The sequence below is a fragment of the Ixodes scapularis genome, unplaced genomic scaffold, assembly GCF_016920785.2.
Source record: "Ixodes scapularis isolate PalLabHiFi unplaced genomic scaffold, ASM1692078v2 PGA_scaffold4__175_contigs__length_147842914, whole genome shotgun sequence".
Lineage (NCBI taxonomy): Eukaryota > Metazoa > Arthropoda > Arachnida > Ixodida > Ixodidae > Ixodes > Ixodes scapularis.
This window is the reverse complement of record NW_024609879.1, coordinates 65938161-65960623: the sequence shown is the minus strand read 5'-3', so window position 1 is coordinate 65960623 and position 22463 is coordinate 65938161. Positions and strand designations below refer to the sequence as shown.

At 43.7% G+C, this 22463-nt stretch overlaps 1 protein-coding gene across 1 annotated transcript in view; it reads left to right on the top strand.

The window, feature by feature from the left end:
* The window catches only part of LOC8037422, an 88528-nt gene that overhangs the window by 59163 nt on the left and 6902 nt on the right, over positions 1-22463 (top strand). The window contains exon 10 of the mRNA XM_042293586.1: positions 3248-3445. Within this exon, the coding sequence (XP_042149520.1) occupies positions 3248-3445 (198 nt within the window). The remainder of the gene's footprint in view (positions 1-3247; positions 3446-22463) is intronic.

The window sequence follows — 22463 nt, the reverse complement described above, 5'->3', positions numbered from 1 at the left end:
CCAACACGGCAGGTTAGAACTTGAAATCTGTGTCATGTTTGTGCGCCATTGGCGCGTGTCGGATTGAGCATTGATTGAGAACGTGCTGGGACAACAATAATCCGTTTTCTAAAATAAATACCATTGAGTTTATATAATATTGGGTAAACCCTACAAGAAACAACACTGTGTACTTGCCTAAACTTACCTTCTAGCACCTACAGCAAGATTCGAATTAAATTTGACCAGCAAGAGAGATGTACGCACTAAGCACAACTCCACAACCACTTTGTTTCCTAGCGGTGAATGAAAGCTACTTAGCATTATTTAGTTTGTGAATTAAACGTTATAAATATATATATATATATATGTATATACTAAACGGGCAAGGTGGCAGGAGGCCGAAGGCGTGGGTATATTACCGAGAAGAAAAAACCCTTGGTGAAAACAGCAACAACGGACGATTTATTCTTCGACGTTTCGGCCGGAGTCCGGCCTTCGTCAGGAAGCTTCAAGACAAAGGCCGGACTCCCGCCAAAGGGTCGAAGAATAAATCGTCCGTTGTTGCTGTTCTCACCAAGGGTTTTTTCTTCTGTTATATATATATATATATATATATATATATATATATATATATATATATATATATATATATATATATATATATATATATATATATATATATATATATATATATGATATAAGATATATAAGAACATAGAAGCACCATATAAGAAGCTTTTGGGAAGTTTCTCGTAAGTTTTTTTATGATTCTTATATATCTTATATAATTCTTATATTGTTCTTATATGGTTCTTATATGTTCTCTTATATGTTGTATAATTCATATCTATTTATTAGACGCAAGAAAGTTCTCATAAAAAATGACTTTTTTGCTAGGGTATGTACGGTGCTTTTTTCTTTTAATGTAACAGAATTTTTACAAATTAACTATCAGAGCAGCGCGGATGGCGTTTTCAGGAATGGGTTGTAAGGCGAGGCGGAAAATACACTGCGGAAGAAATAAAACTAAAAGACGACTAATTAACAAAAAATCTGTAATTAACTTTTTAATTACAGTTTTTAGGGCAGTGATTTATATGACAGATTTCGAGGCAGTACATAATAACTGGGACCAGCCCAATTTTGAGAATCCCGGAAAGCGCTAGTAGCTTGAGACGTGAGTTATGGAGCTTTGGGCATTCAGTCCAGCGTAAACCGAAACCAAGCACACGAGGAGGGTCGGAAGCATCATCCCTATAAAAAAATCTCATTTGTATGAGAAATTTCTGTGTCGAATAAACACATATGAATCACGCAGGATATATAAGAACATAGCCATATAAGAACCACACAAGAGCTGTATAAGGTATATAAGAGCATATAAGAACCATATAGGGGAAAACTTCTGAGAAGTTTCTTATAAGTTTCTTATACGGCTCTTCTAAGATCTTAAATATCTTATATAGTTCTTATATGTTTTTATATGTTCTTAGGTAGCTTGTATGATTCATATGTGTTTATTGGACAAAAGCAATTTATCATACAAATGGCTTTTTCACTAGGGATACCATCCCACGTCGTAAAGCAATGACCAGTGACGAAATCCACTTCATGATTTTGATTGATGGCAGTTCGAAAATATTCGCAGTTGGCCTATAGCTACTGGGCAAATATAAAGACGAGTTATCTGACGAGCCCGTACGCGCCGCCTCGTTTGACGTCTGATATCGGAGACGAGACATTTAATTACGATTTCAAGAAAACGTGACGATAAAAAAAAAATTAGTACCAGTAGAGACGCTGATGAGTTCTGTAACCGGTGCTACTTGGACGAGAACGCTGATCGCGCTTCTCTGCAAGAAAGACGCGAGTGTAGAATTGATCGAGATTTGCTGCTGTGCTTACGACCACCCGTTGCAAAACACGCGAAAGAAAATTAGGGAATCGCAAACTACATTACAGCGCAGTGCAGTGCAGACGACTAAGACTGTCTTATACGCGACCTTTGAGGCTACAAGGACCTGTTATTGTCCAGATCATAGCAGCAACAATCTGGTCCCGCTGTATCCGCATTGTTACTCCGCTACAACCATCCTTTTCCCTAAATGTTCTTGTGAGGTTTTTCGCCTAGATTTTGTACAAATACGACGAATCTGCGTGTGTTGTTTTTGTACTCGTTTCCCTCTTTCAAAGTTTTTCTTCATAATCTGTTAAGCCTTTTCTAAAGCTGCGGCTGGAAACAATCACAGCTAACCAATGTGGCTCAACCGTGTGGTTTACTTCGCATATTTCTATACCGACCGGTTTTTGTAGTGGCGAAAAATAAATTCAAGAATGAAAAGTTCACAACGACAAAATTTATTTGATTGATCACCCAGGATCGATACCTAATACAAACAGTACCTATCGTATGCATAACTCCTGAGCAAAAACACAGCTTAAATCAAAACAGCAAGAGAACAATTATCAGCTTACTAAAATCATTGGATTTTTTAAGGCGGAACTTATATCTGGCCCTAGTGGGAACCAAATTTCTTTCTTATAAAACAATTATTTTACCTAAACTAGAATATGCAAGCATTCTATGGCAACCGCATCAATATTATAAAATTTCAAAGAAAGTATGTTCAAAACAAGGCTGCCCGGTTAATATTAAACGATTCCTCGCCTGAAAGTACTGTCTCCGCTTTAAAATCGTATCGTGCACTTTCTTTGTTAACCAACAGGCGAAAACTTAATGAAATAAGCTTTTTCCATGTGATGTACTGCAGCCGCTCATACTTGAGAAACATATATTTCCATTCCGACCATTATATTCTTCCTCGCACCAATCATTCATGTGAAGTTCAGCAATTACGCTCTCGTGCTTTATATTTTAAAATTGTGCCCCTCATACTGTCGATTACAAAATTGAATGACTTGCCAGAAGATACAAATGATGAGTCATTTAAAGAAATGTTTCCCCAGTAGACCATGTTTAACCTCGTACGCTTTATGTTCTTGCAACTCCCTTTTTGTGTTAATTTAGCAATGAGTTCTGCGTAACGCGTTAACCTGATTTGGCCTCTTGGTTTTCGGTAATTACTTATGATATGATTATTTTGTTATGAATGTATCTTGCCACCCACCCCCCTAATGCAATGCCCCCTTAAAAGACGACTTGGAGGTAAATAAATAAAACAAGATGAAATGAACCTATCCACAACCCACTTTTGTCTGCTGATGTTATCAGAGGAGAAACGTCTTTTATGGCTATGTGGCGCAGGACTGGTCGTTCGACCGACTCAAACGCTTCCTGGAAAACGGAATCATGCCGAACCTGCAGTACGCCATCGAGTTTGCACTCGACGACGCCGTGCAAGACGTCATCCTGATCCAGGGAACCGTGAGCTCTGTCGACGGCGAGGAAACGTACACAGGCCCTGTCTCTCTGCCGGTCTCCCTCAGGAACATGACGCTACCCGTACGTTCAATCGACTCGTCACAAGTCGGCCATTAGGCTCATGCGTAGATCTCTTGGCGGCTTAAAGGCTGTCCATACAAAATACAACAGCTGCCAAGGATGGCAAAAAAAAAGAATAAAAAAAAACGCGCTTTATTTCTGAAAGGTGTGATTGTTTCGGTCCACGCTTACATTTCCATCGGGACGTCACATGCGCAAACAACGTGGCTTTCGTCCTCGCCTACTCGCTGTCGTGTGCTCCTCTTTCTTGCTTTTGAGAGATTGGGGACCGACAACGACTGCAGAGGCCTTCATGACAGCGAGCAGAGCGTGTGATTGGCTGTCTGGACCCACGTGATGGGCACGCGTCGAGGTGTTTGTCCAAAAACGCAAGCGTAACGAAAAAACAAAACAAAAAACAAATACAGGAGGGTACTTCAAGTGGCCCTGAGGATGTTTCTCTGATCGCCTAATTAAGGTGATAACTCACTTCGCGGGCTCTAACCATCCTAGAAATCTTTGAATCGCGAAAATCCGCGCTCGATTTCTCCATTAAAAAAGCAATCAAAGACAGAATACACCGAGGCCATCGCAGAGAATGGGAGGAGCCTTTCAAATGAAATCAAGTCAAATCAAGTTCTGTTTGTTGTCACATCTCCTTACATGACAATGGGGGACTTGGTACAAAAAGCTGCTGGGTAGCAGCTCGATGAAGGTCCCAGGCGCCGTGCAGTTCGAAACAGCAAAAAGGTAAACAAACCCCCCCCCCCCCCCCCAAAAAAAAAAAAAAAAAAAAAAAAAAAAAAACTAAATATTACATAAATGTAGACACATATTATACAAATGTTTGGTGTAATGAGCACTTTGGGCAAAAACAAACAAACACAATACCCGACAATAAACAACGGGAGCGGTGAGCAAATACACAAAGATAGCACACAAGATAAAAACAACGCCAGCATTCACAAACTCATAGAGAAGAAAGTCAAATTTACTAACCCTTTGTGGAAACGTGCCTCTAAATTTATACTCTTTTTGTTCAGAGTGTTCAGTTTCGTGGACAAATTAAAATGAAGCGTCTGATCAAAGTAACTTTTGCGGGATGGACGGATTGCCCAGGGCTGATTTTGCCTAAGGTCACGCAGGATGATGCGACGTTTTAGGTTAGCTAAGTGAATGTAACCCTGTTGGAAAAACGTACAAGGAACACACCTGCTGCTTTTACACTTCTGCTATGACAGCACCTTAATTTCTTGTTATTATTAATGCAGCGAGTTTGGTTTGGCGTTCTACATAACTAGAGATACCGGCACCGCTATGGCTCCGCGTCTGTCTATACTGGCAGCCAGTTTGCTTGCCCATATGATTCGGGGTGGCTGGTATGATTTTGCGTCCGATGACGCAGGCGACCGCCGTCTTTTTAACGATTACGCTTACATCACAGGACCACCGGTATCGTTAGATATACAATCCATGTCGAAACGGAACATAGGCCGACGTTGAGCTCCACACGAATTCCTCGGTCAACTCTTCGCGGCGACGTTTTGGGGCGACTGTCTCGAATGATGTGCGCCACAAGTATTCGACAGCCGCACCAGCCGTACCGCATAGCAAAGCCAACGTGCACGGCAACAAACCGATCGTGACACCAAGCCGAGGATACCGCATCACCGATCGACAGCGGCAAACGGCCCGTTGCTGGTACCGTGACTCGAACTCGGCCAACTCGGCGTCTTTTCGTGGCTCCTCTCGCCGTCGCAACCAGCCGCCACCCCACGATGCCCATGACCCCAGAACCGAAACCGGGGTCGGCTAAAAGCGAAACGTAAAGCTTCCGCTCATTGACTTCCGCGTCCGCTGCTCGCCTCCCAACCTACCCGACCGGAGGAGATGGTGGAGACGTAGCGGCCTGGGGGTCGTCGACTCGTTCTATGAATACGGGACAGATGTTTGGCCGTCCGTTTCTACTGCCACTCTGGTTCTCAACTGGACGGCGACTCTCCTAGTTCAACCAGGTGTGGTCAGCCTGGGTCAGCCCAGCACGGCCGGCTCGACTCGTCCGATCGCCGGACCGCCGACCACTGTGAAGTCCGTCCGTCAGGCCTAGGATCCGAAGCCGTCTGTCTTTCCATGAAGCGGTAAGCAAATCTCGTCCCCTTTTCGTTCTACTTGTAAATAGACTACTTCCATAAAGCCCTGCATGCAACACGGCGCGCGTTGCACTCTGGGAACCAGTTGGCCACGGAGGAGGGTGGCATGGTTTCGGTTTCGATAGACACGTCGACAAGAGATTGTTTTTTGGTGCGGAGAGCGTCATTTGTGGTCTCTAAACTAACCTAAATGGCCAGACCTCGAAGCTTAGCGAAAGCCTGAGACGTATAGCTTGTCTTAACACATGCTTGTTGTATTTTTGCACTTGAGCCTTCCTATTAGCGTTCCAATCGAGGTATGTGGACGAGCCAGTGCTGGGAATCTCGACGCTGCGAAGTACGGGGATCTTGCTTTTGTACGAATCAACAAGCTGTAGCAACCAATAAATATGCACACATCGAACTCGCACCTTGACATTAGTGTTGTTGATCAGGAAGTTTGTTTCTTTCGTGAGTCCGTAGACGAAATAATACTTTTTGCAATTACTGTTTTGCTTAATATGCCCGAGTATGCGAGGTAAAACTCGGAGGCGCTATTGAAAAGCTAAATTTTAACACACTTCTTATCTCTTATCTGAACAAACCCGCAGCACTGCACGAATTGAAGTCCCCACCCGCTTGCATTCCACTAATATTCAACATCGCGTATCCGCATAAAGTTATCCTGCAATCATATAGGAAAATTCGCACATACAGACTGTTTTAAGAAAGCAAAAGTCGAGCAATTGTGTGAAGAATGTCGCACCGTTCGCCGGAAGTGCGCCGGACGGGCATGAACCCTATGCGCACCGCATAGGGGTTCATGCCCGTCCGGCGCACGGTGCGACATTCTTCATACAAGCGCTCGAACGAATTCAAAGCGCGTTTGACGGTTGCTAATGGCCATAATATTTGTTAAGTGTTTGCTGTCTTCCTGCCTGAGTATGCCGAGGTAATTTCAGCCACACCGTTTAGGCACAGATCTTGGGCGTCAGTAAAAGCTCGTCCAAAAAGGTTTAGCGAGGAGTAGGGGACGCTTGTTATAGGGCCTCCGTCGTAGCTAGCCGATCTCAGCGTTTGCAAAACGTTAATCTTCTAACAGCATAAAATTTGAGTGGGAGATATATGATGACGAAGAAGACATCATAGTAATTTTTGTGCAGTAGTGAGGGCGAATTTATTGCGTTTCCTTCAAAGTTCATGCGTAAACGCTGGGCTCAACTTTGATTCCCTGTGAGGATGCGGCTTGCTTTTCACCCACTCAAGTAACAAGAAGCGGACGCTTGGCAAACAAAATACGTGTGAGGCTCCAGATGAACAAATTTCAGTTCTAGTTCACCGGTACGAGACGGGATTATTGAAATTGAGCTCAAACATGCACTCGTGGGGTGAGGTGACCAAGCTACGACTTACTACGTTCGCATACGCACGTACAATATCCGGTGTTTCGGGAACCAAGGACAGTGCCCCGGTCTTCGTTTTGTATCGCTCGAAAATGAGTGCATTGTACGTCAGTGAAAAGTCAGATAATCGAAAACGCAAGCAGCGCGTTCGGTCGTGGCGTGATAGCATGAGATGAAGCTGCTCAGTCGAAACCGAAACTGAGTGGCCAACTAGTTCCCAGAGTGCACTGCGTGGTATTTCGCCGCAATGGGGCGCGTCGGTTTTGGAAGAAGTTCATTATGTTAGTTGCGCTGAGGTGTAAATATATGTGTTAGGTGTTCGTGACAATTTTGAGCTAGAATAATGGTGCTTAGTCACGGTTTGTCATTTATCGTAAATGTAAATCGAGCCGATGAACGAGGAGTCATGCTTGAAAACGATTTATGTACTATTTTAAGGCGGCTTAAAAAATATAAAAAAAAGTTTATGGCTGGATGCGAGGCTGGTGCTAGTGCCGTGGTAAGCACTTTAAACGCCTTTCTGAACGGCATGTAAGCAATAGAGCGATCGACGAGACGAGCGACGGCGACGAGCAACAAGTGCCAGCGACGAGCGACTATGATTTCTCAATGTCGCTGCTTGCGTCGCTCGGTTTTTGGGTTTCTAAAAAACGTCGCTCATCGCCTTGGTCGCTGGAACCAATCGCTTTCATAAGGTGTGTCTCGCCGCACGGCTGACTGAGCGACAGCGAGTGCTCGTCGCTCGCCAAATCACTTAAATGAAGTACACCCCTACACCTTTCTGTACCGGTGCAGGAGGTGCATCTAAATTGAACGAACCTTTCATACACCGCGAGCGTTCTCTTGACTAACTCATACTAGCGATTGGTTTCACCCTGTCGATTACACTTACGCAGTGTCGAGCGTTACGCCCGACGGAACCTGAAATAAAAATTAAAGTTACGTCAGACGCAACTTTACGTCAAGGTTTTGAGTTGCGCCCGACGTAACCCAATAGGAAGATTAAAGTTACGTCCGAGGGACCTCCAAATAAAAAATAAAGTTACGTCCGACAGAACTCGAAATAAAGAGCGAAACAACGTCGGACGGAACCCGAAATAAAAATTAAAAATACGTCAGACGTAACTTTACCCTAAGGTTTCGAGTTACGTCAAACGGAAATAAGTTACGGTCTGTGTGATCTACAGAACCTTATTAAATGGCACGCTTTTTGGCCGAAACAGGACGTAAACAGAAAAAAAATATTATAAATTACTTCTGCACTACGTCCGATGAAGCATTCGTGAATCGATTAAAATCGCGAGTTTATCCGTACCTTCAGGTTTGTGGAGGGGGTTGGAGTGTGTTCCCCCTATATAGAAATGATTAGTCTTGTGCGAAGAGTAAATTTTGAGTCCGAAGCGAATTCGAAGCGAATAGTGGTTTTGGCCGAATATGTTCAATTCGAATATCGAATAGTTTTTCCACGCCTTTCACTAAAATTGCATAATGCTTAGACGAAAACCCAGCTAAACCTGTAAAGGTTATTCCACTTTTTCATTCATAAGCTAAGCTTAATCTATCTATATTTATGAACTGTGATCTCAGAAGGTCTGGTGTCTTGGGATGGCAAGTAAACGACGGATTTGACATAAAATGAGTCCGATATCGATGGCGAACTATACCAATTGAGTGAATTTACGAATCTTGATATATAAAATATTCTTTAATCTCAAGTTAAAAAAGAATGAGTTGCGCATGATGAACACAGGTTGTAAAAGCATCTCTGCCTAACATAGTATACTCTTCCATAAAAGTTTGATTTTTGAACTTTTACTACAATGTAGATATACACATTCACAAAGTTTCCATTTATTTTCAAATACAGTCGGCACGGGTGCACCATCCCACTTTGAATGTATGCTTTTCTTGAGCACGCAATTACGATATTGTTTATCGCGGCGGGTTACCCCGTTAAGTGCGCTTCTTAGCGAACACCCATATAATGCGGAGAAGCAGCACCCGCGGGGCTCACTTCCGCGGGTTTTGCTTCTTCGCAGGGCACCGGTGCTTGGTAAGAAGCGCACTCAACAGGGATAACCCGCCGTAGTCAACACTTAGAACGCGAATAGTGCAGTTCTTTTCGAAGCGAATATCGAATAGTGTATTATTCAGAACTACTATTCGAAATTTCGAATATTCGCACAACCCTACAAATTATGTAGGCCGGGCGGATTTGATACCCGTCATGTACGCTTTTTTTTTTTTTCTGGTTTCTTTTTCCCTTCTTAGAGATTTTTTTCTCTTTTAAGAGTATATTCGTTTTTTCCGATATGGAATTACTTGTTTTTAGATGCGACATGCAAAAGAAAAGAAATACATTAATCAAATGAAAACCGCATCACGCATGCTGCGTGCCTGAGACACCTGAGACCCTGAGATATCAGTGTTGGACCCTGTTGGTTCGTTCGACAGATTGAAGGCCCATCCTCTCGTCTAAAGCCCCAATACGTGCTGTGATCTAGAAAAATCCTGTTGCTCGTATGTAATTAAATGAACATGCGTAGTAATAATTGCACGAACGCCTGCCGGTACCCATACCTACACCGGTACGAAACTCATACAGGTCGGAACGGGCAGCGGGTGGGGGTACCTTTATTTTTTGCCTCGAGTTCCGTCAGGCCTAACTTTCCACATATCGTTATGTTAGGCATAACTTTAAGTTTATTTTTGGGTTAAGTCTGGCATAACTCAAATCCTTGGCGTAAATTTACGTCGGACGTAACTTTAATTTTTATTTAGGGTTGCGTCGGACGTAACGTTAGACACTGCGTTACACTTATGCAAAACGGGGGCTGCTGGATCGTCATATAAACCAAATATTTTTGTGTTTATTAAAACACATCACTCGCCTAAAAAATCCTGCTACTCTAGAGTTTATGCTAGAGGAATGTATCGCTTCAGATAAATTTGTTAGTTTCCACTTTTAGCCCCTGCCCCGCCAGATACAACATCTGGCAAAATGAGTGTTCCGGATCTCCTTCCAAGACCTCAGGCGGGTCGTCATTCCATCCAGGAGTCGGCGGCGTCTCACATTGGCCGTGTTGCTGGTGCTTCTTACTCGAGTGTGCTACCGAGGGGCAAGTGATCATGCTTGTGAAGGGCAATTATGGCCGCCATAAGTACACATATTGTATTTACCTTTGCTCGAATCACGTTTAAGAAATGCACTGTTTGCATGTGCGCATATTTCAATGCTTCTATAGTCGGCGTGTTGTTATCCCGGAGTGCTCCACCTCTGTCAGCGCTAGTTTCTTCACACCCTGCAAATGAGATGCAAGACTCAACCATATGCTATTGCAAAAGTGCCGGGCAGAAACACTGTGGACGCTACTCTAGCCTTAAAAATGCGGCACAAAATAGCTGACGCCAAGTATAGCTACTTTTGAGACTCCGTTTTACGAAAAGCTCTGTCGAAACAAATCTGCCACCTTAAAGGAAGTGCAAAAGAACCTCGCGTGCATAACCTGGAGAAGGGCGCTTTTTTTACTAGGCCCATTTATTCTTAAACCAATACTTTCAGCCTCCTCGAAATGTTAACATCATGTGACAAACGGAAGTAGTATTCTAAGCCTTTTAATGTTGGCGAGCCCTTAATTTTCGCAGCCTTTAATTTTGCGAAATTTAGTGGCAGCGATTATTTCCTCTGTGACCGATTCGAGAAGAAATATGGCCCATGAAGGTAAGGGGTTTTGTTGTACATCAGAGAAAAGAGGAGGTCACTTTTCTTCGTATGTAAGAGTACACGCAACAACAACAATCATGGTGTCGTCACTTTGTCAACCTCTCTGTGTCAATTGAATGATATGATTTTTTTCTTAGTTCGGTAAACGTTGTTGCCTGTACATTGTGGGATGTCGTCTTCAACTCAAACAGTGGTTTTCCTCTGAAGCAGGCAGTATGGACGCGTGCCGCTGCACAACAGAGTTCATTTGCAGGTTAAACCGCAGTTTGAAGGAGGATTCCCGCAATATGGGGGAATCACAATTCAGTGGTCTACCTTGGGCGTGGGCAAGATTTGCTCATTCTAAAAAAATTGGCTACAAATCACGCATTTGCGACAAATGTACCCGCATGGTTGAAAGGGCCCGACAAGCCTTGTGAGCGCTTTGTTTTCTAGCCTCTTAGTCCTGAACCCACTCACGCACCAAACTGTAGATGTTCCAATAGGCAGGAGTATTTATTTGGAAAATGGAGGATGGCAATACGCATACACTCTTATTATGCTTATCAGAATTCTTCTTTATGCTCAAAGGTGGACTACATATTTGCAATATTTTACTTACTTAGAAATGTCGTATTAAAAATGTGTAGTATAGCCGATGACAAAAAGAGAATTGCTGGGCGTGCCCCAGCACGCCCTTGTATTTTCACCCCGCTTTTAACGGACATGCTCACTCAAGGCTCATAAGACGCTGAAACGTCATCGAAGATAGCCGAGGGGCTGATGGCGGAACAACTAAGACTTCTCCCTGCCTTTCTTATTTTTACTAGTGAGCATGTACTTCTATACTCAAACTCGGCTTAACCTGGATAGAGCTGAGGAGAAGAGGCTTGGCAATTGTCCTTAGAGTACATGCCTTTGTACAGAAAAGGCACTTTCTAAATCAAGTACCTTGTGCATCTTACCTTCAAAAACGCATCATTTGGGGGGTGCAAAAGGAATTCTAAGTCTTATATTTGTTTGTATTGCCTTATTACGCATCGACTCCTTCAACTAAATGAGGAGTTGACCCAGCCTGTTGAAAAATTTAATGCCTGCCAGGTAATTGTTTTGCATTTAGTTAACATATCGGTATTCAGTTAGGTATCCCAAGTCATTAGTCATTGAGACGCAGTCTCTCTGTAAGTCACTATGTTTATCATTCATAAAAATGCTTGTCAAATAACGGCACTGTGAAGGACATGTATTCAGCTCGAACAATCGATGGGCATAAGCTGGTCGTGTGGTTACAGGCAGCAAACATCCCGGATGGAACGTTCTACCTCCCAAAGTAGCTGAAGACTAGGCCAGGACCCCACTCACAAACGTCTATACTTTGTATCTATTTAAGCTGGACCACTTTTGACACTACAAGCCATTGCAGCAAAAAAGCGTGACACATGATTATAAGCTCGACGTACCATGGCATCCAACTACAAGGTCACATGGCTTGCTTTCTAAACTGAATTTGCAAGGATGGCTTGAAGCTTCTGTCGTGGTTAACTTTAAGCTGAGATAGTTTGGAATCATGCGTCCGGTTTCAGTGTTGCCCGGCACGGTTAAAAATGTGGTGATATAGTGGTGCATTGAAAAGTCGGTGCACTCAAGACTGTATCATGTAATGTATGCAAACTAGCTATTAAACTCTCCGTTCTGCAGAGATATGAAATGCACTTTGCTTCCAATTGCAGCTGCTTCTGGAACTTCATGGTGTGAAGCACCTTATGGCTGCAAACTCTGACCGATCTTGTTCTGTGGTCTGCCTAGGTCCATTGCAGGGAGTCATCCTGAGAGCCTCACCAGTGTTTCCTGCCCGTGGTCGTTCTAAATTTTTCTGTTGTAGGTATGAATCCTTTGTCTTTCTTTTAATGGTACTCGTGGGTTTTCTTTTCATTGTTGCCGACTTGCCTCAAATTTGGTTAAGCACGCGAATAGATGATGTAAAAGGTATCCCACATATTTTTGTCAAGATAACTTTTCTTTGCCAAAGTTAGATTTTCTTATGAAAGTAGGTCTTCCTTGTTTTTATTTACAAATTTATTTCAGTCTCCACGGGCAACACTAAACCGTTATGCCAGTGGCGAGGACAAGTTCACTACTCAAACGTGTTTTCAACTGATTGTAAGAAATATTGTTGTGAAAAATGGATGCCATGAAACGTCCTTCCAGCACTTGTTCTGCAGAACGAAAAATAATATGCATAGACATACCCTGTTTTCTAGACTTCTTAGTCATTCTGCAGGTCTGCTCGCCATAGATGTCGTGCTACTGGAGAGCAGGCGAATTCGATTTTTGATTTTACCATTGCTTTTTTAGCAGTTGTCTTAATAGTTCTCGGAAATCTAAAGATTGCCCTAGGAAGCAAGCTGGGAAGAATATGTTTCAGGTAGCTGAAAATAATTATTGAGTACCATCTAGTCAGTAAAATAGATACTGTGTGCCGCTGTTAGCACTAAATCGAGATTGGCGCTTTTTGGCATTTTGCTCAGAGTAGTACTCATTTTTATCAATTAGCGTCTTGGTGCACCATCTAAACTCTTTCTATCCAGACACCTGCCCTGTGCTGGTACGCTCTACCCTCGTGCTCAGTGAGTGTATGAACTGGAGTTGGTATACCCAGTCGACAGTCGTTAAGCATGAGCGTATAGAAAAATCTTTTCATTGCACCAGAGCCATATATTGGGAGAGTTTGGCCGGTGTATGATCTCGCTGCCGTAACGTCTCCCTTCCGAGTGAGCCAATCAGCCCGCGGCGCAGAGCATGAGGCGTGAGCGCAGGCGCGTCAACTCTCGGCTGTTCCCAGCTGAAGGAAGAGGGCCGGCATTTTTATTCACTCGCCCGGCATGCTTGAATGGGATCAACATCCAAATTTCGGTCCTTTACTTTTGCTTAGAATGCTCTGGCAAGAAAATGATATAATGTTATTTCTCGGTGGCTTCAAAAGCTAACGAAATAAGTTTCCTTACGTTTTAACGCAAACTTTGAGTGAGGCGAATAAGAAATAAGCCCGTAGCAGACAACGCGTAGCCTCAACAGTGCTTCGCGCCGGCAGCGTTGCATAGAAATGGCGGTCGTCTCCTCTTTGTTGGATTCTTTCTCTCTCGCTCCTTCGGCGCTCTCCTTCCTTTCCTCCTCTCCGGCACCTTCGTCGCCATACCCGCCGGCCAAACTCTCCCTATATACGGCTGTGCGTTGCAGTAATAGTGTTTTTTATAGTCTTTACAGTTCAATGTGAATATTCGACAAAAATCTCTCAGGTTGGGACGAAAGAGGGTTAAACGAATGCGTTTAATATTTGCCTTAATTAGGTACGCCTCATTTCAAGGCCTACATGGCCTTGTCCTCGGGGGTGACTTTGGCAGTAGCAGTGAAGGAGCAGTTTATTAATAGGTACAAGTACAAAGTTTCAAAATAAAAGAATCTATGTGCTGATCACGAAAGAATATGCTAGCCATTCTAATGTAGCTCTGCCAAGTACTTGATTGTTATTTTTTTTTATTTTCAGCTACTTGGGTGCCTCATGATCTAGAGATCCTAGTGGCCACAAGATTGGATTCAATCTTCTTCTGTGGTCTGGCCAGGACCATTGGCAAGGTAATCCCAGCAACAAAAGCATCGCAGTGTCTCCCTGCCTGTGACTTTTGATCAACGTCACGACAGTGGAGTCCTCATGCCACCAAGTGTTATGCCACTCGAAATAAGCATTCTTCTTACATATTCCTTAAGTGAAACACCAAGAGCCCTACTAAGCCTAAACTGCAAAGGGCATATTTAAATCTTGGGTTGAATGGAGTTCCAATTACAAAAAGGAGTCTGCGGACATGATTAACACGTGAACTTAAAGCCCACGGATATAGGTTTGACGGTGTCACAGAAGTAACTTCCCGCAGATGGCTTCGCTCTTGCTATACACCAAAAAAATATTTAAATAATCATTGTGTTACGTTGGTGTCATCAATCGTATGTACCTATCACGCCCAGCAGTCAAGAGATGTGAAATATAAAAAAACTGGAACTTGCAGATTGTCAGCTCTGCAATAATTATATAGTGAATAGAGCATAACACGTTCAACTTAAGAAAGCAATTCAGTGGAGGCATATATTCAAGGTTCACATATGTGTAACCGCTCTTCATAATGCAGCAAAAAGTGCTTAAGTTATGGCCCACTACAGGCTTTCTATTAGTGTTAAAAAGTGTTATGGTGTTTTAAAAAGCACGCATCAAATGTTTTCTTAAATACACAGGTTCATGGAAATTATTTTGTTGATGTTTGCAGACAGTGATAGTGAGACCAATTTTTAATGTCAAGTGTTCCACTTATTCAGAGTTGGTTGAGGTGAGCCATTAAATATTAGGTTGCAAATTAAATTTTTATGTGGTGGAGTGAACAAAAACATCCGTAATGATTAGCTCTACCTAGGGGAACTTTTTATGTTTACTACGGCAAGATAGTTTCGCAAAGCTAAGTATTTAATGAACTCTTGCACTAACCTTGTCTCCAGAAACGTTTTATACTCTTTGCGATCCTGAGATAAGGTTATAGAAATAGTTTTTCAGGAACTAAGGTAGATATTTCCAGTTGATCAACTTTCTCGCAAATCATTCGAGAGAGCCAAACCCTATAATGTACGGAGGGAACTCGCCGAATGACGCGGCTGACAGTTTGAAACAGTCGCACTGTAACAGTAGCAATTGCATGCCCTTGCTTATGTAATGCTCATTGTCGCAGATCAAACTGCTTTTTTCGTCTGCACCAATTTTCAGTAGAATCATTCACCAAAACAAGCGCAGCAGTCTCGAGAGAGAGTCTCGAAACTGCAGCGCTTGGTTCTCCGATGTAATTTGCATAAATATAGATGCAACAGGTTTCTTTGAGTGTACGTCTAGCACATATTCTTCATATTGAATGTGCTAACTGTATTATTTACCATATTCATCATTGTATCCACATTCTTTTTAATAGTTATTATTTTGACATTTAAGTTTTCGACAGTACTTTTCGACACATCTGTGCTTGTTGAGCCGTACTCAAACCCATATATCTTGTCTTTCAGCATTTCATCAATATATAAGAGTGTTGATGCCGAGTGAGAGTTCAAGGTACCGAATCTGTCGTCCGAGTTAAAAAACCAAGAAATAACTCTATAGAGGAAATTCAGGTAAAGGGGTCTGTATGGACATCAGAATATCACATGCTATGCTAAAAAAGATTCAAACACTTGTTAGGTATGCAAGGATGACAGTGCTGTGCCGTTTCTGATGTGTCACAAAAAACTCAGTGATATACAGTGTTCCTTATTGATGTTTAAACTGTCAAAGTCAAAGCCTCGAAGTTTTATTCAACAATGATCCTCAGTACAAATGCACTTAGAGATCTGAGCCACCGACTCATACATGACTATGTGGCAAACATTCATTTTCAAGTGCATTATAGTTTACGAGGTCTAGTCTGAATTGGTTTATTGCATTCATGCTGAAACTGGGAGGGGTTCTCTTTGTATGAATAAAAAGGTAAACATTTCTTGAAATCATAACATTTGAGATTGGACAAAAGGAATAATCTTAGAACGGTATCTTAGACTTTCTTTTCTTTGTCTTATCTCTAAATTTCACTTTATTTCATGTAAGGCATCTAGTTTTTTAGAGTGCAGCTCTGAGCCACCCGTGTCCGCGTTTCGCGGCGTCGCTGTCGGCGTAACCGCCCGCTACACTTAGCAGGAAATTGAATTAATGTTGAGTTCATGTGAAGTTAATTTTTCGCTAAGTCTAGCTGAGAAACTGAATTTGTTTATGTATGACGTGACACGGTTATGCGACGTCAGTTTACGCGCTACATTTAGCGGAAAAACTGAGTTGGTCTTGAGGACGTCAATTTCCCCGCTAATTAGAGTGGGGAAACTTAACCCGCTAAATTTAGGGGCAAATTGTTTCGCTAAATTTAGGACAATTTCTTCCTAGATGGGAGGGAGCAGAAGAGGAGGTGGAGCGGGGGAGGAGGGGCATACACTATCATCCTCCTCCTCAAGATCTGCACTCTAATTTCGCACTACAGAGAATCATAAATGTCTTTAATTTTTTACCTCATGTTTATTCAACTTTTATATCGCAGGTGCACTCGCAGCACGAATCTGGGTCGTGCTGATCTTCTACGCACAAGTTAGGAACTCCTGAGCGGCAAGAGTGGGAGTTTGGTCTGACAGCTAAAGGGACACTTTTGTTCAGTATTGAATTTTTAATTGTCATCATTTGGGCAAAGTTCGGCTTTGCTGCATACAATTCTTCTAGAAATAAATACTTGCAACCAAATTTACCATGTCACTACATTTCGCATCTGCTATTAGTGCTTTTCAAGGACCTCGGACAAGAGCTTATTGGTGTGCAAATATCATGCTTGTTTAAAATCACTCGTTGATTTAGTAACTCGTGGACATCTAGCGTTCCAATCGAAAGCTAGATGTCCACAAGTCTTTCTTGAACGATGCAAGCGGGGAAGGAAATATACAGTCATATTGTATTAGGGGACATTCTACAGAGTCTTTTTTGTGTGCTTTACGGAAGTTTTGAAAAAAGCCGTAAAAGCTACACTTACGTGGTTTGTGCACGTTTGTTTGTTTGTTTATTGGAACTTTTGACAATACAGGATTGTCATGGTGCTGAGGCAAAAGGTGACAGTAAGTCACCTTTTGCCAGACTTGCAGCAGATGCAGCAGGCAGACTAGTGGTAGAGTGTTACAGTTAACCATAAACAAAACGAAAAATACACAGTAACTAGATCACTACACTACATATGCTCTTGCCATGAAAAATAAATAACTCGCAATATGCAGCAAAAATATATGAACTAGATTACTACAACTACATCGGTACACATAATTTAGAAGACAACAGTATTATGCAGAAAGTAAAAAATATGTTTTTGATTGTTTTCTGTAAGTAGAGAGGTTTAAATTACGATCGATTATATCGATCAAGCCAGGATGGAGGTTGAGAAGATTGGGAATCTGCCAACAAGCCCCCCTCCCAACACGGTTCTCAAATTTACCAAAACATTACGTCAGAGTCCACAAAAAACTCGTCCCCGCGGCCAGGAATCGAGCCCTGGCTTTCGGCGTGGAAGGCAAAGGCGCTAACCGTTAAGCCACGAGCGCGTGGCTTAACGGTTAGCGCCTACGCGACACCACCAAGGTATGGTTTGGCAACCACAAAGATCAGATAGCCTTGTGGGACGCATTCAAGACCCGTCTATCAGATGACTTCGGATGCCCTACCAGCCGAACACCGGACGCGACCCGCAAGCTTGCGACTCGCGCTCAGTCCTGACTCGAGACAACCACGGCTTACATTGAAGACGCACTGGCTCTGCGTAAACGCGCGAACCCGGCGATGCTTGAATCGGAAAAAGTCAGCCACATCATGAAAGGGATTGCGGAAAACTGATTCAACATGCTGATTTCCCGGAATCCAACCACAGTTGCCAGACTCCAGGAACAGTGCCAGCGATGGGAAGCGCTTCGGAATCGGTGCATTTCAGGAACAGAAAGCATCAACGCCTCCAGAATTGCGTCGCGTCATCCCCACTTTCATCGACCGGCGACGTCGCTTCCCTCAGCCGAACAATAATCAAAGAAGACCTCGCCGCCTTGTCTCCCGCGCCTCAACGAAGCTTACCAACAGAGGCACATCTTACCCTCGACGAGTTACGAACACTCATTCGAACTGAGTTGTCTTGATTTTCACCTCCTCGCGTCGAGGCCACATCTTTACCTCAACCAGAGGGACCCCTACCACCCGACGCAGTAGGCGCTACGTCTCCGGCACAATATTATCAGCCAATCAAGGTGTACCATCCTGACCCTCGAACACGTTTTCCCCGGTCTTATACTGAACAACGACCTTGGGCTCCTCCAGTAGTTCTTCCGAACTACCTCACAGACCGTCGACCAACTTGCTTCTACTGCGCTATACCAGGTCATATTTCGCGCTTCTGTCACCGTCGGCTGTCGGACACTGCAAGAACCGCATCTAGCTCCCGGCACTTTGCGTCATATGAATACAGCCGGCTCTACAACCAACCTAACGAGGTTGATGATCCCCGCTTCGGTCAACGACGGCGCTCGTCATCTCCTTCCGACCGTGGTCCCAAACACCGCAGCCCCTCACCCGCATAACGGCAGCCTTCCCCTCTGCGCGGGCAGTTCACTTTTCCAAAAGCTTTCCTCGACGGGGAAAACTAAATGAGCTGCTAAAGGGGTACGGCTGCTTCTTGGTTTCCTCAACATCCCCAACCGACTGTGTCCTCATCTAATTTAATTGACATAATCATCAAAAAGGTGAGACTGGCAGCACTTGTGGATACTTGAGCACAAATTTCAATAATTAGCGAGTACATTCGAAACACGTTAAAGCTTGATACCACGGCTCGAACCCTGGCAGTCTCCGTGGAGCCAACACGTCCTTGATACATCCTCTTGGGCTAGTTTCCGTTGAAAGTTTTATCGATAACGAGCCTCATCGCCGTTGCTTTGCTGTCTTGGACAATGGCACACATGACATAATTTTAGGATGGAATTTCTTAGCCAACCGACGAGCGCTTATTGACTGTGGTACACGCACACTTTTCCTCGGCGAAAATGCGAATGACGCTTCCACATCTCGACAACCATGTGTATCTTTCCGCGCAGTGAATCACACACGGATAGCACCATTTACTGGCGCTATTGTACAACTGGCAGAACCAAATCGCGAAGTGTTATTTCAGAAGGGACTTGCTTTACCCATTGCAATTATGACGTGTACTGCGGCCAAAGCCACCGTTTTTATAGCAAATACCACTAACATTGCACAAGACTTGTCGTCTGGTACCTGCGTGGCGTTCACAACAATTAACAACATAGAGTATGTAAATACTGTCATTGATCATACTGTAACTCTGACATCTCATTTGAATGACCACCATGACTCCTTCAAGTTCTTTCGGAAAAACGTTAGGACTGATGTGCCACCAGAGCAGCAGGATACACTATACAAGCTATTATGCTCCTTCATTGACATTTTTGATTTTATCTCTCGGCTTCTGGCTCAAACATCTGCTGTTAAACACACTATTGATACTGGAACAAAAAAAAAAAAGAAAACCATACGCAGCCGTCTGTATCGAGTTTCACGTTCAGAACAAGAAGTCATCCAGAGGGACGTGAGTGACATCTTACAGCAAAATATAACTGAAGATACCGCAAGTCCCTAGTCTTCTCCCGTAGTGCTTGTGAAAAAAAAAAAAAAAAAATGGCACGTGGCGTTTTTGTGTTGACTACACACGACTCCACAAAATTACCAAAAAAGATGTTTATCCCATTCCCCGAATCGGTGATGCCCTTGATACGCTACATCATGCCAACTATTTTTCGTCGATTGACATGCGCTCGGGCTACTAACAAATTAGCGTTGACAAAAAAAAAAAAAAAATCAAGAAAAGACAGCGTTCGTAACACCCGATGGACTTTACCAGTTTCGAGTCATGCCTTTTGGCTTATGCAATGCTCCTGCAACTTTCGAACGTATGATGGATTCGCTACTCCGCAGGTTGCGCTGGACAACATGTCTGTGTTACCTGGATGACAATGTCGTATTTTCGTCTACTTTTCCCGAACATCTATCTCGGTTGACAACTGTTTTCGAATGCTTCCAAAACGCCGGCCTTCAACTAAACTCTAAAAAAGTGTCTTTTTGGTACACAAGAAATCAAAATTCTTGGACATGTCGTCAGCCGTCACGGAATATCACCAGACCCAGAGAAACTCCGCGCTGTTACCGACTTTCCACGCTCGCAACAGTTAAGGCATTCCGTTCATTCCTTGGACTCTGCTCATATTTCTGACGATTTATTCGCGGATTTGCTGCCATTTCTGCGCCTTTAAACTCTCTCCTCAAAAAAGATCGACCGTTCGTATGGTCTCAAGAACAAGAGGATGCATTCGCAACCCTGAAGAGCGCATTGACCACCAAGCCAGTTTTGTAACATTTTCACCCTGCTCTTGATATTGAACTTCACACCGATGCTAGCGGTTATGGACTTGGTGCAGTACTGATGCAAAAGCAAGACGCTCACGAACATGTTGTCGCATATACAAGCCGAACTTTGTCCAACGCAGAGAGGAATTACACCATCACTGAATAAGAATACCTTGCCGTAAATTATGCAGTCAGCAAGTTTAGACCCTATATATTTGGGCGTCCGTTTAAAGTGGTTACTGACCACCACGCTCTGTGCTGGTAATAAAACTTGAAAGATCTTCCTGGACGTCTGGGACGATAAGCACTGAACCTCCAAGAATGCGACGTCTCCATATTCTATAGGTCCGGGAAACAACATGACGCGCCTGACTGCTTATCTCGGAGTCCCATCTCACCCTCCCAAGAAACTCCCTCTGCTGCCGTTGCCGCAATAGCTTTGACCTCTAGTTTAAATTTTGCTCTGGAACAAAAGAAAGACCCACACTTACAACATATTTTTCACTGTCTAAACAAAACCCACCTCACCCGCCACGAACAGCGGCTTGTTGGCCCCTGCACAATGCAGAATGACGTACTGTATCGTCGCAACTATGACCCACATGGTCCTACTCTGCGCTTTGGCGTTCCAAGACATCTCAGGCCCGATATCTGAGGTGCTCTATATGATGACCCCACAGCTGGACACCTTGGCTTCATTAAAACTTATATGCATGTGCGCAATACCTTCTGCTGGCACGGCATGTACCTCGACATCTCCAAGTGCGTATCATCATGCGTCTAATGTCAGCGACGAAATGGCCAACGACCGCACCAGTTGGACTTCTACATCCTCTCGATCCACCTCACTGACCATTTGAACGCAGCGGTGTCGACCTGTTGAGGCCCCTGCCTCTTACACACAACGGTAACCGCTGGTTCATTGTTGCCGTGGACCATTTGTCACGTTATGCAGAGACCGCTGCCTTACAGTCCGCAAACTCAGACGAAGTCGCCATATTTCTCTTACACAATATCATTTTGCGACACGGCCCCCCTCGTCACATACTGAGCGATCGAGGAACGGTATTCCTTCCCCAGGTGATACAAAAACTGTTACATCTTTGTGGAACCATTCATAGGACCACAACAGCATATCATCCACAAACAAATGGCTTGGTGGAACGTTTCAATCACACCACTGCCGATATGATTTCCATGTATGCCCAGTCTGATCAATGCCAATGGGATGCTGTTCTTCCGTTCGTTACTTACGCATACAACACTACCGTTCAAGACACTCATGGCTATGCTCCATTTTATCTTCTCCATAATCGCCCTCCAACTACATTTTTGGGCACCCTCCTACCTTACCGATACTGCAGCACATTTCGTGTGTCGTGCTGGAGACGCGCGCCAACTTGCCCGGCTACACACACGTACACCCCAGCAACGTCAATGCCGACATAATAACAAGACTCACCGCCCCGTTTCATATGAAATAGGTGACCTTGTTTTACTCTAGAAACCTCAACGTCACCAGGGCTTGGCTACCAAGTTTTTCCACCGCTACATTGGCCCGTACGTAGTCGTGCGCAAGCTATCCGACCTTTCATACCACATGCAGCAACAGCAAGACGCTACTGACCGACGCCGAGCAGCCTTCGATGTAGTCGACGTCGCCCGCATGAAGCCCTACACCCCCCGACCCACAGCATAAAGCACCACCACCCGCGTTACAAAAAAAAAAAAAATTCTTCGTTAATTGTGGACGGGA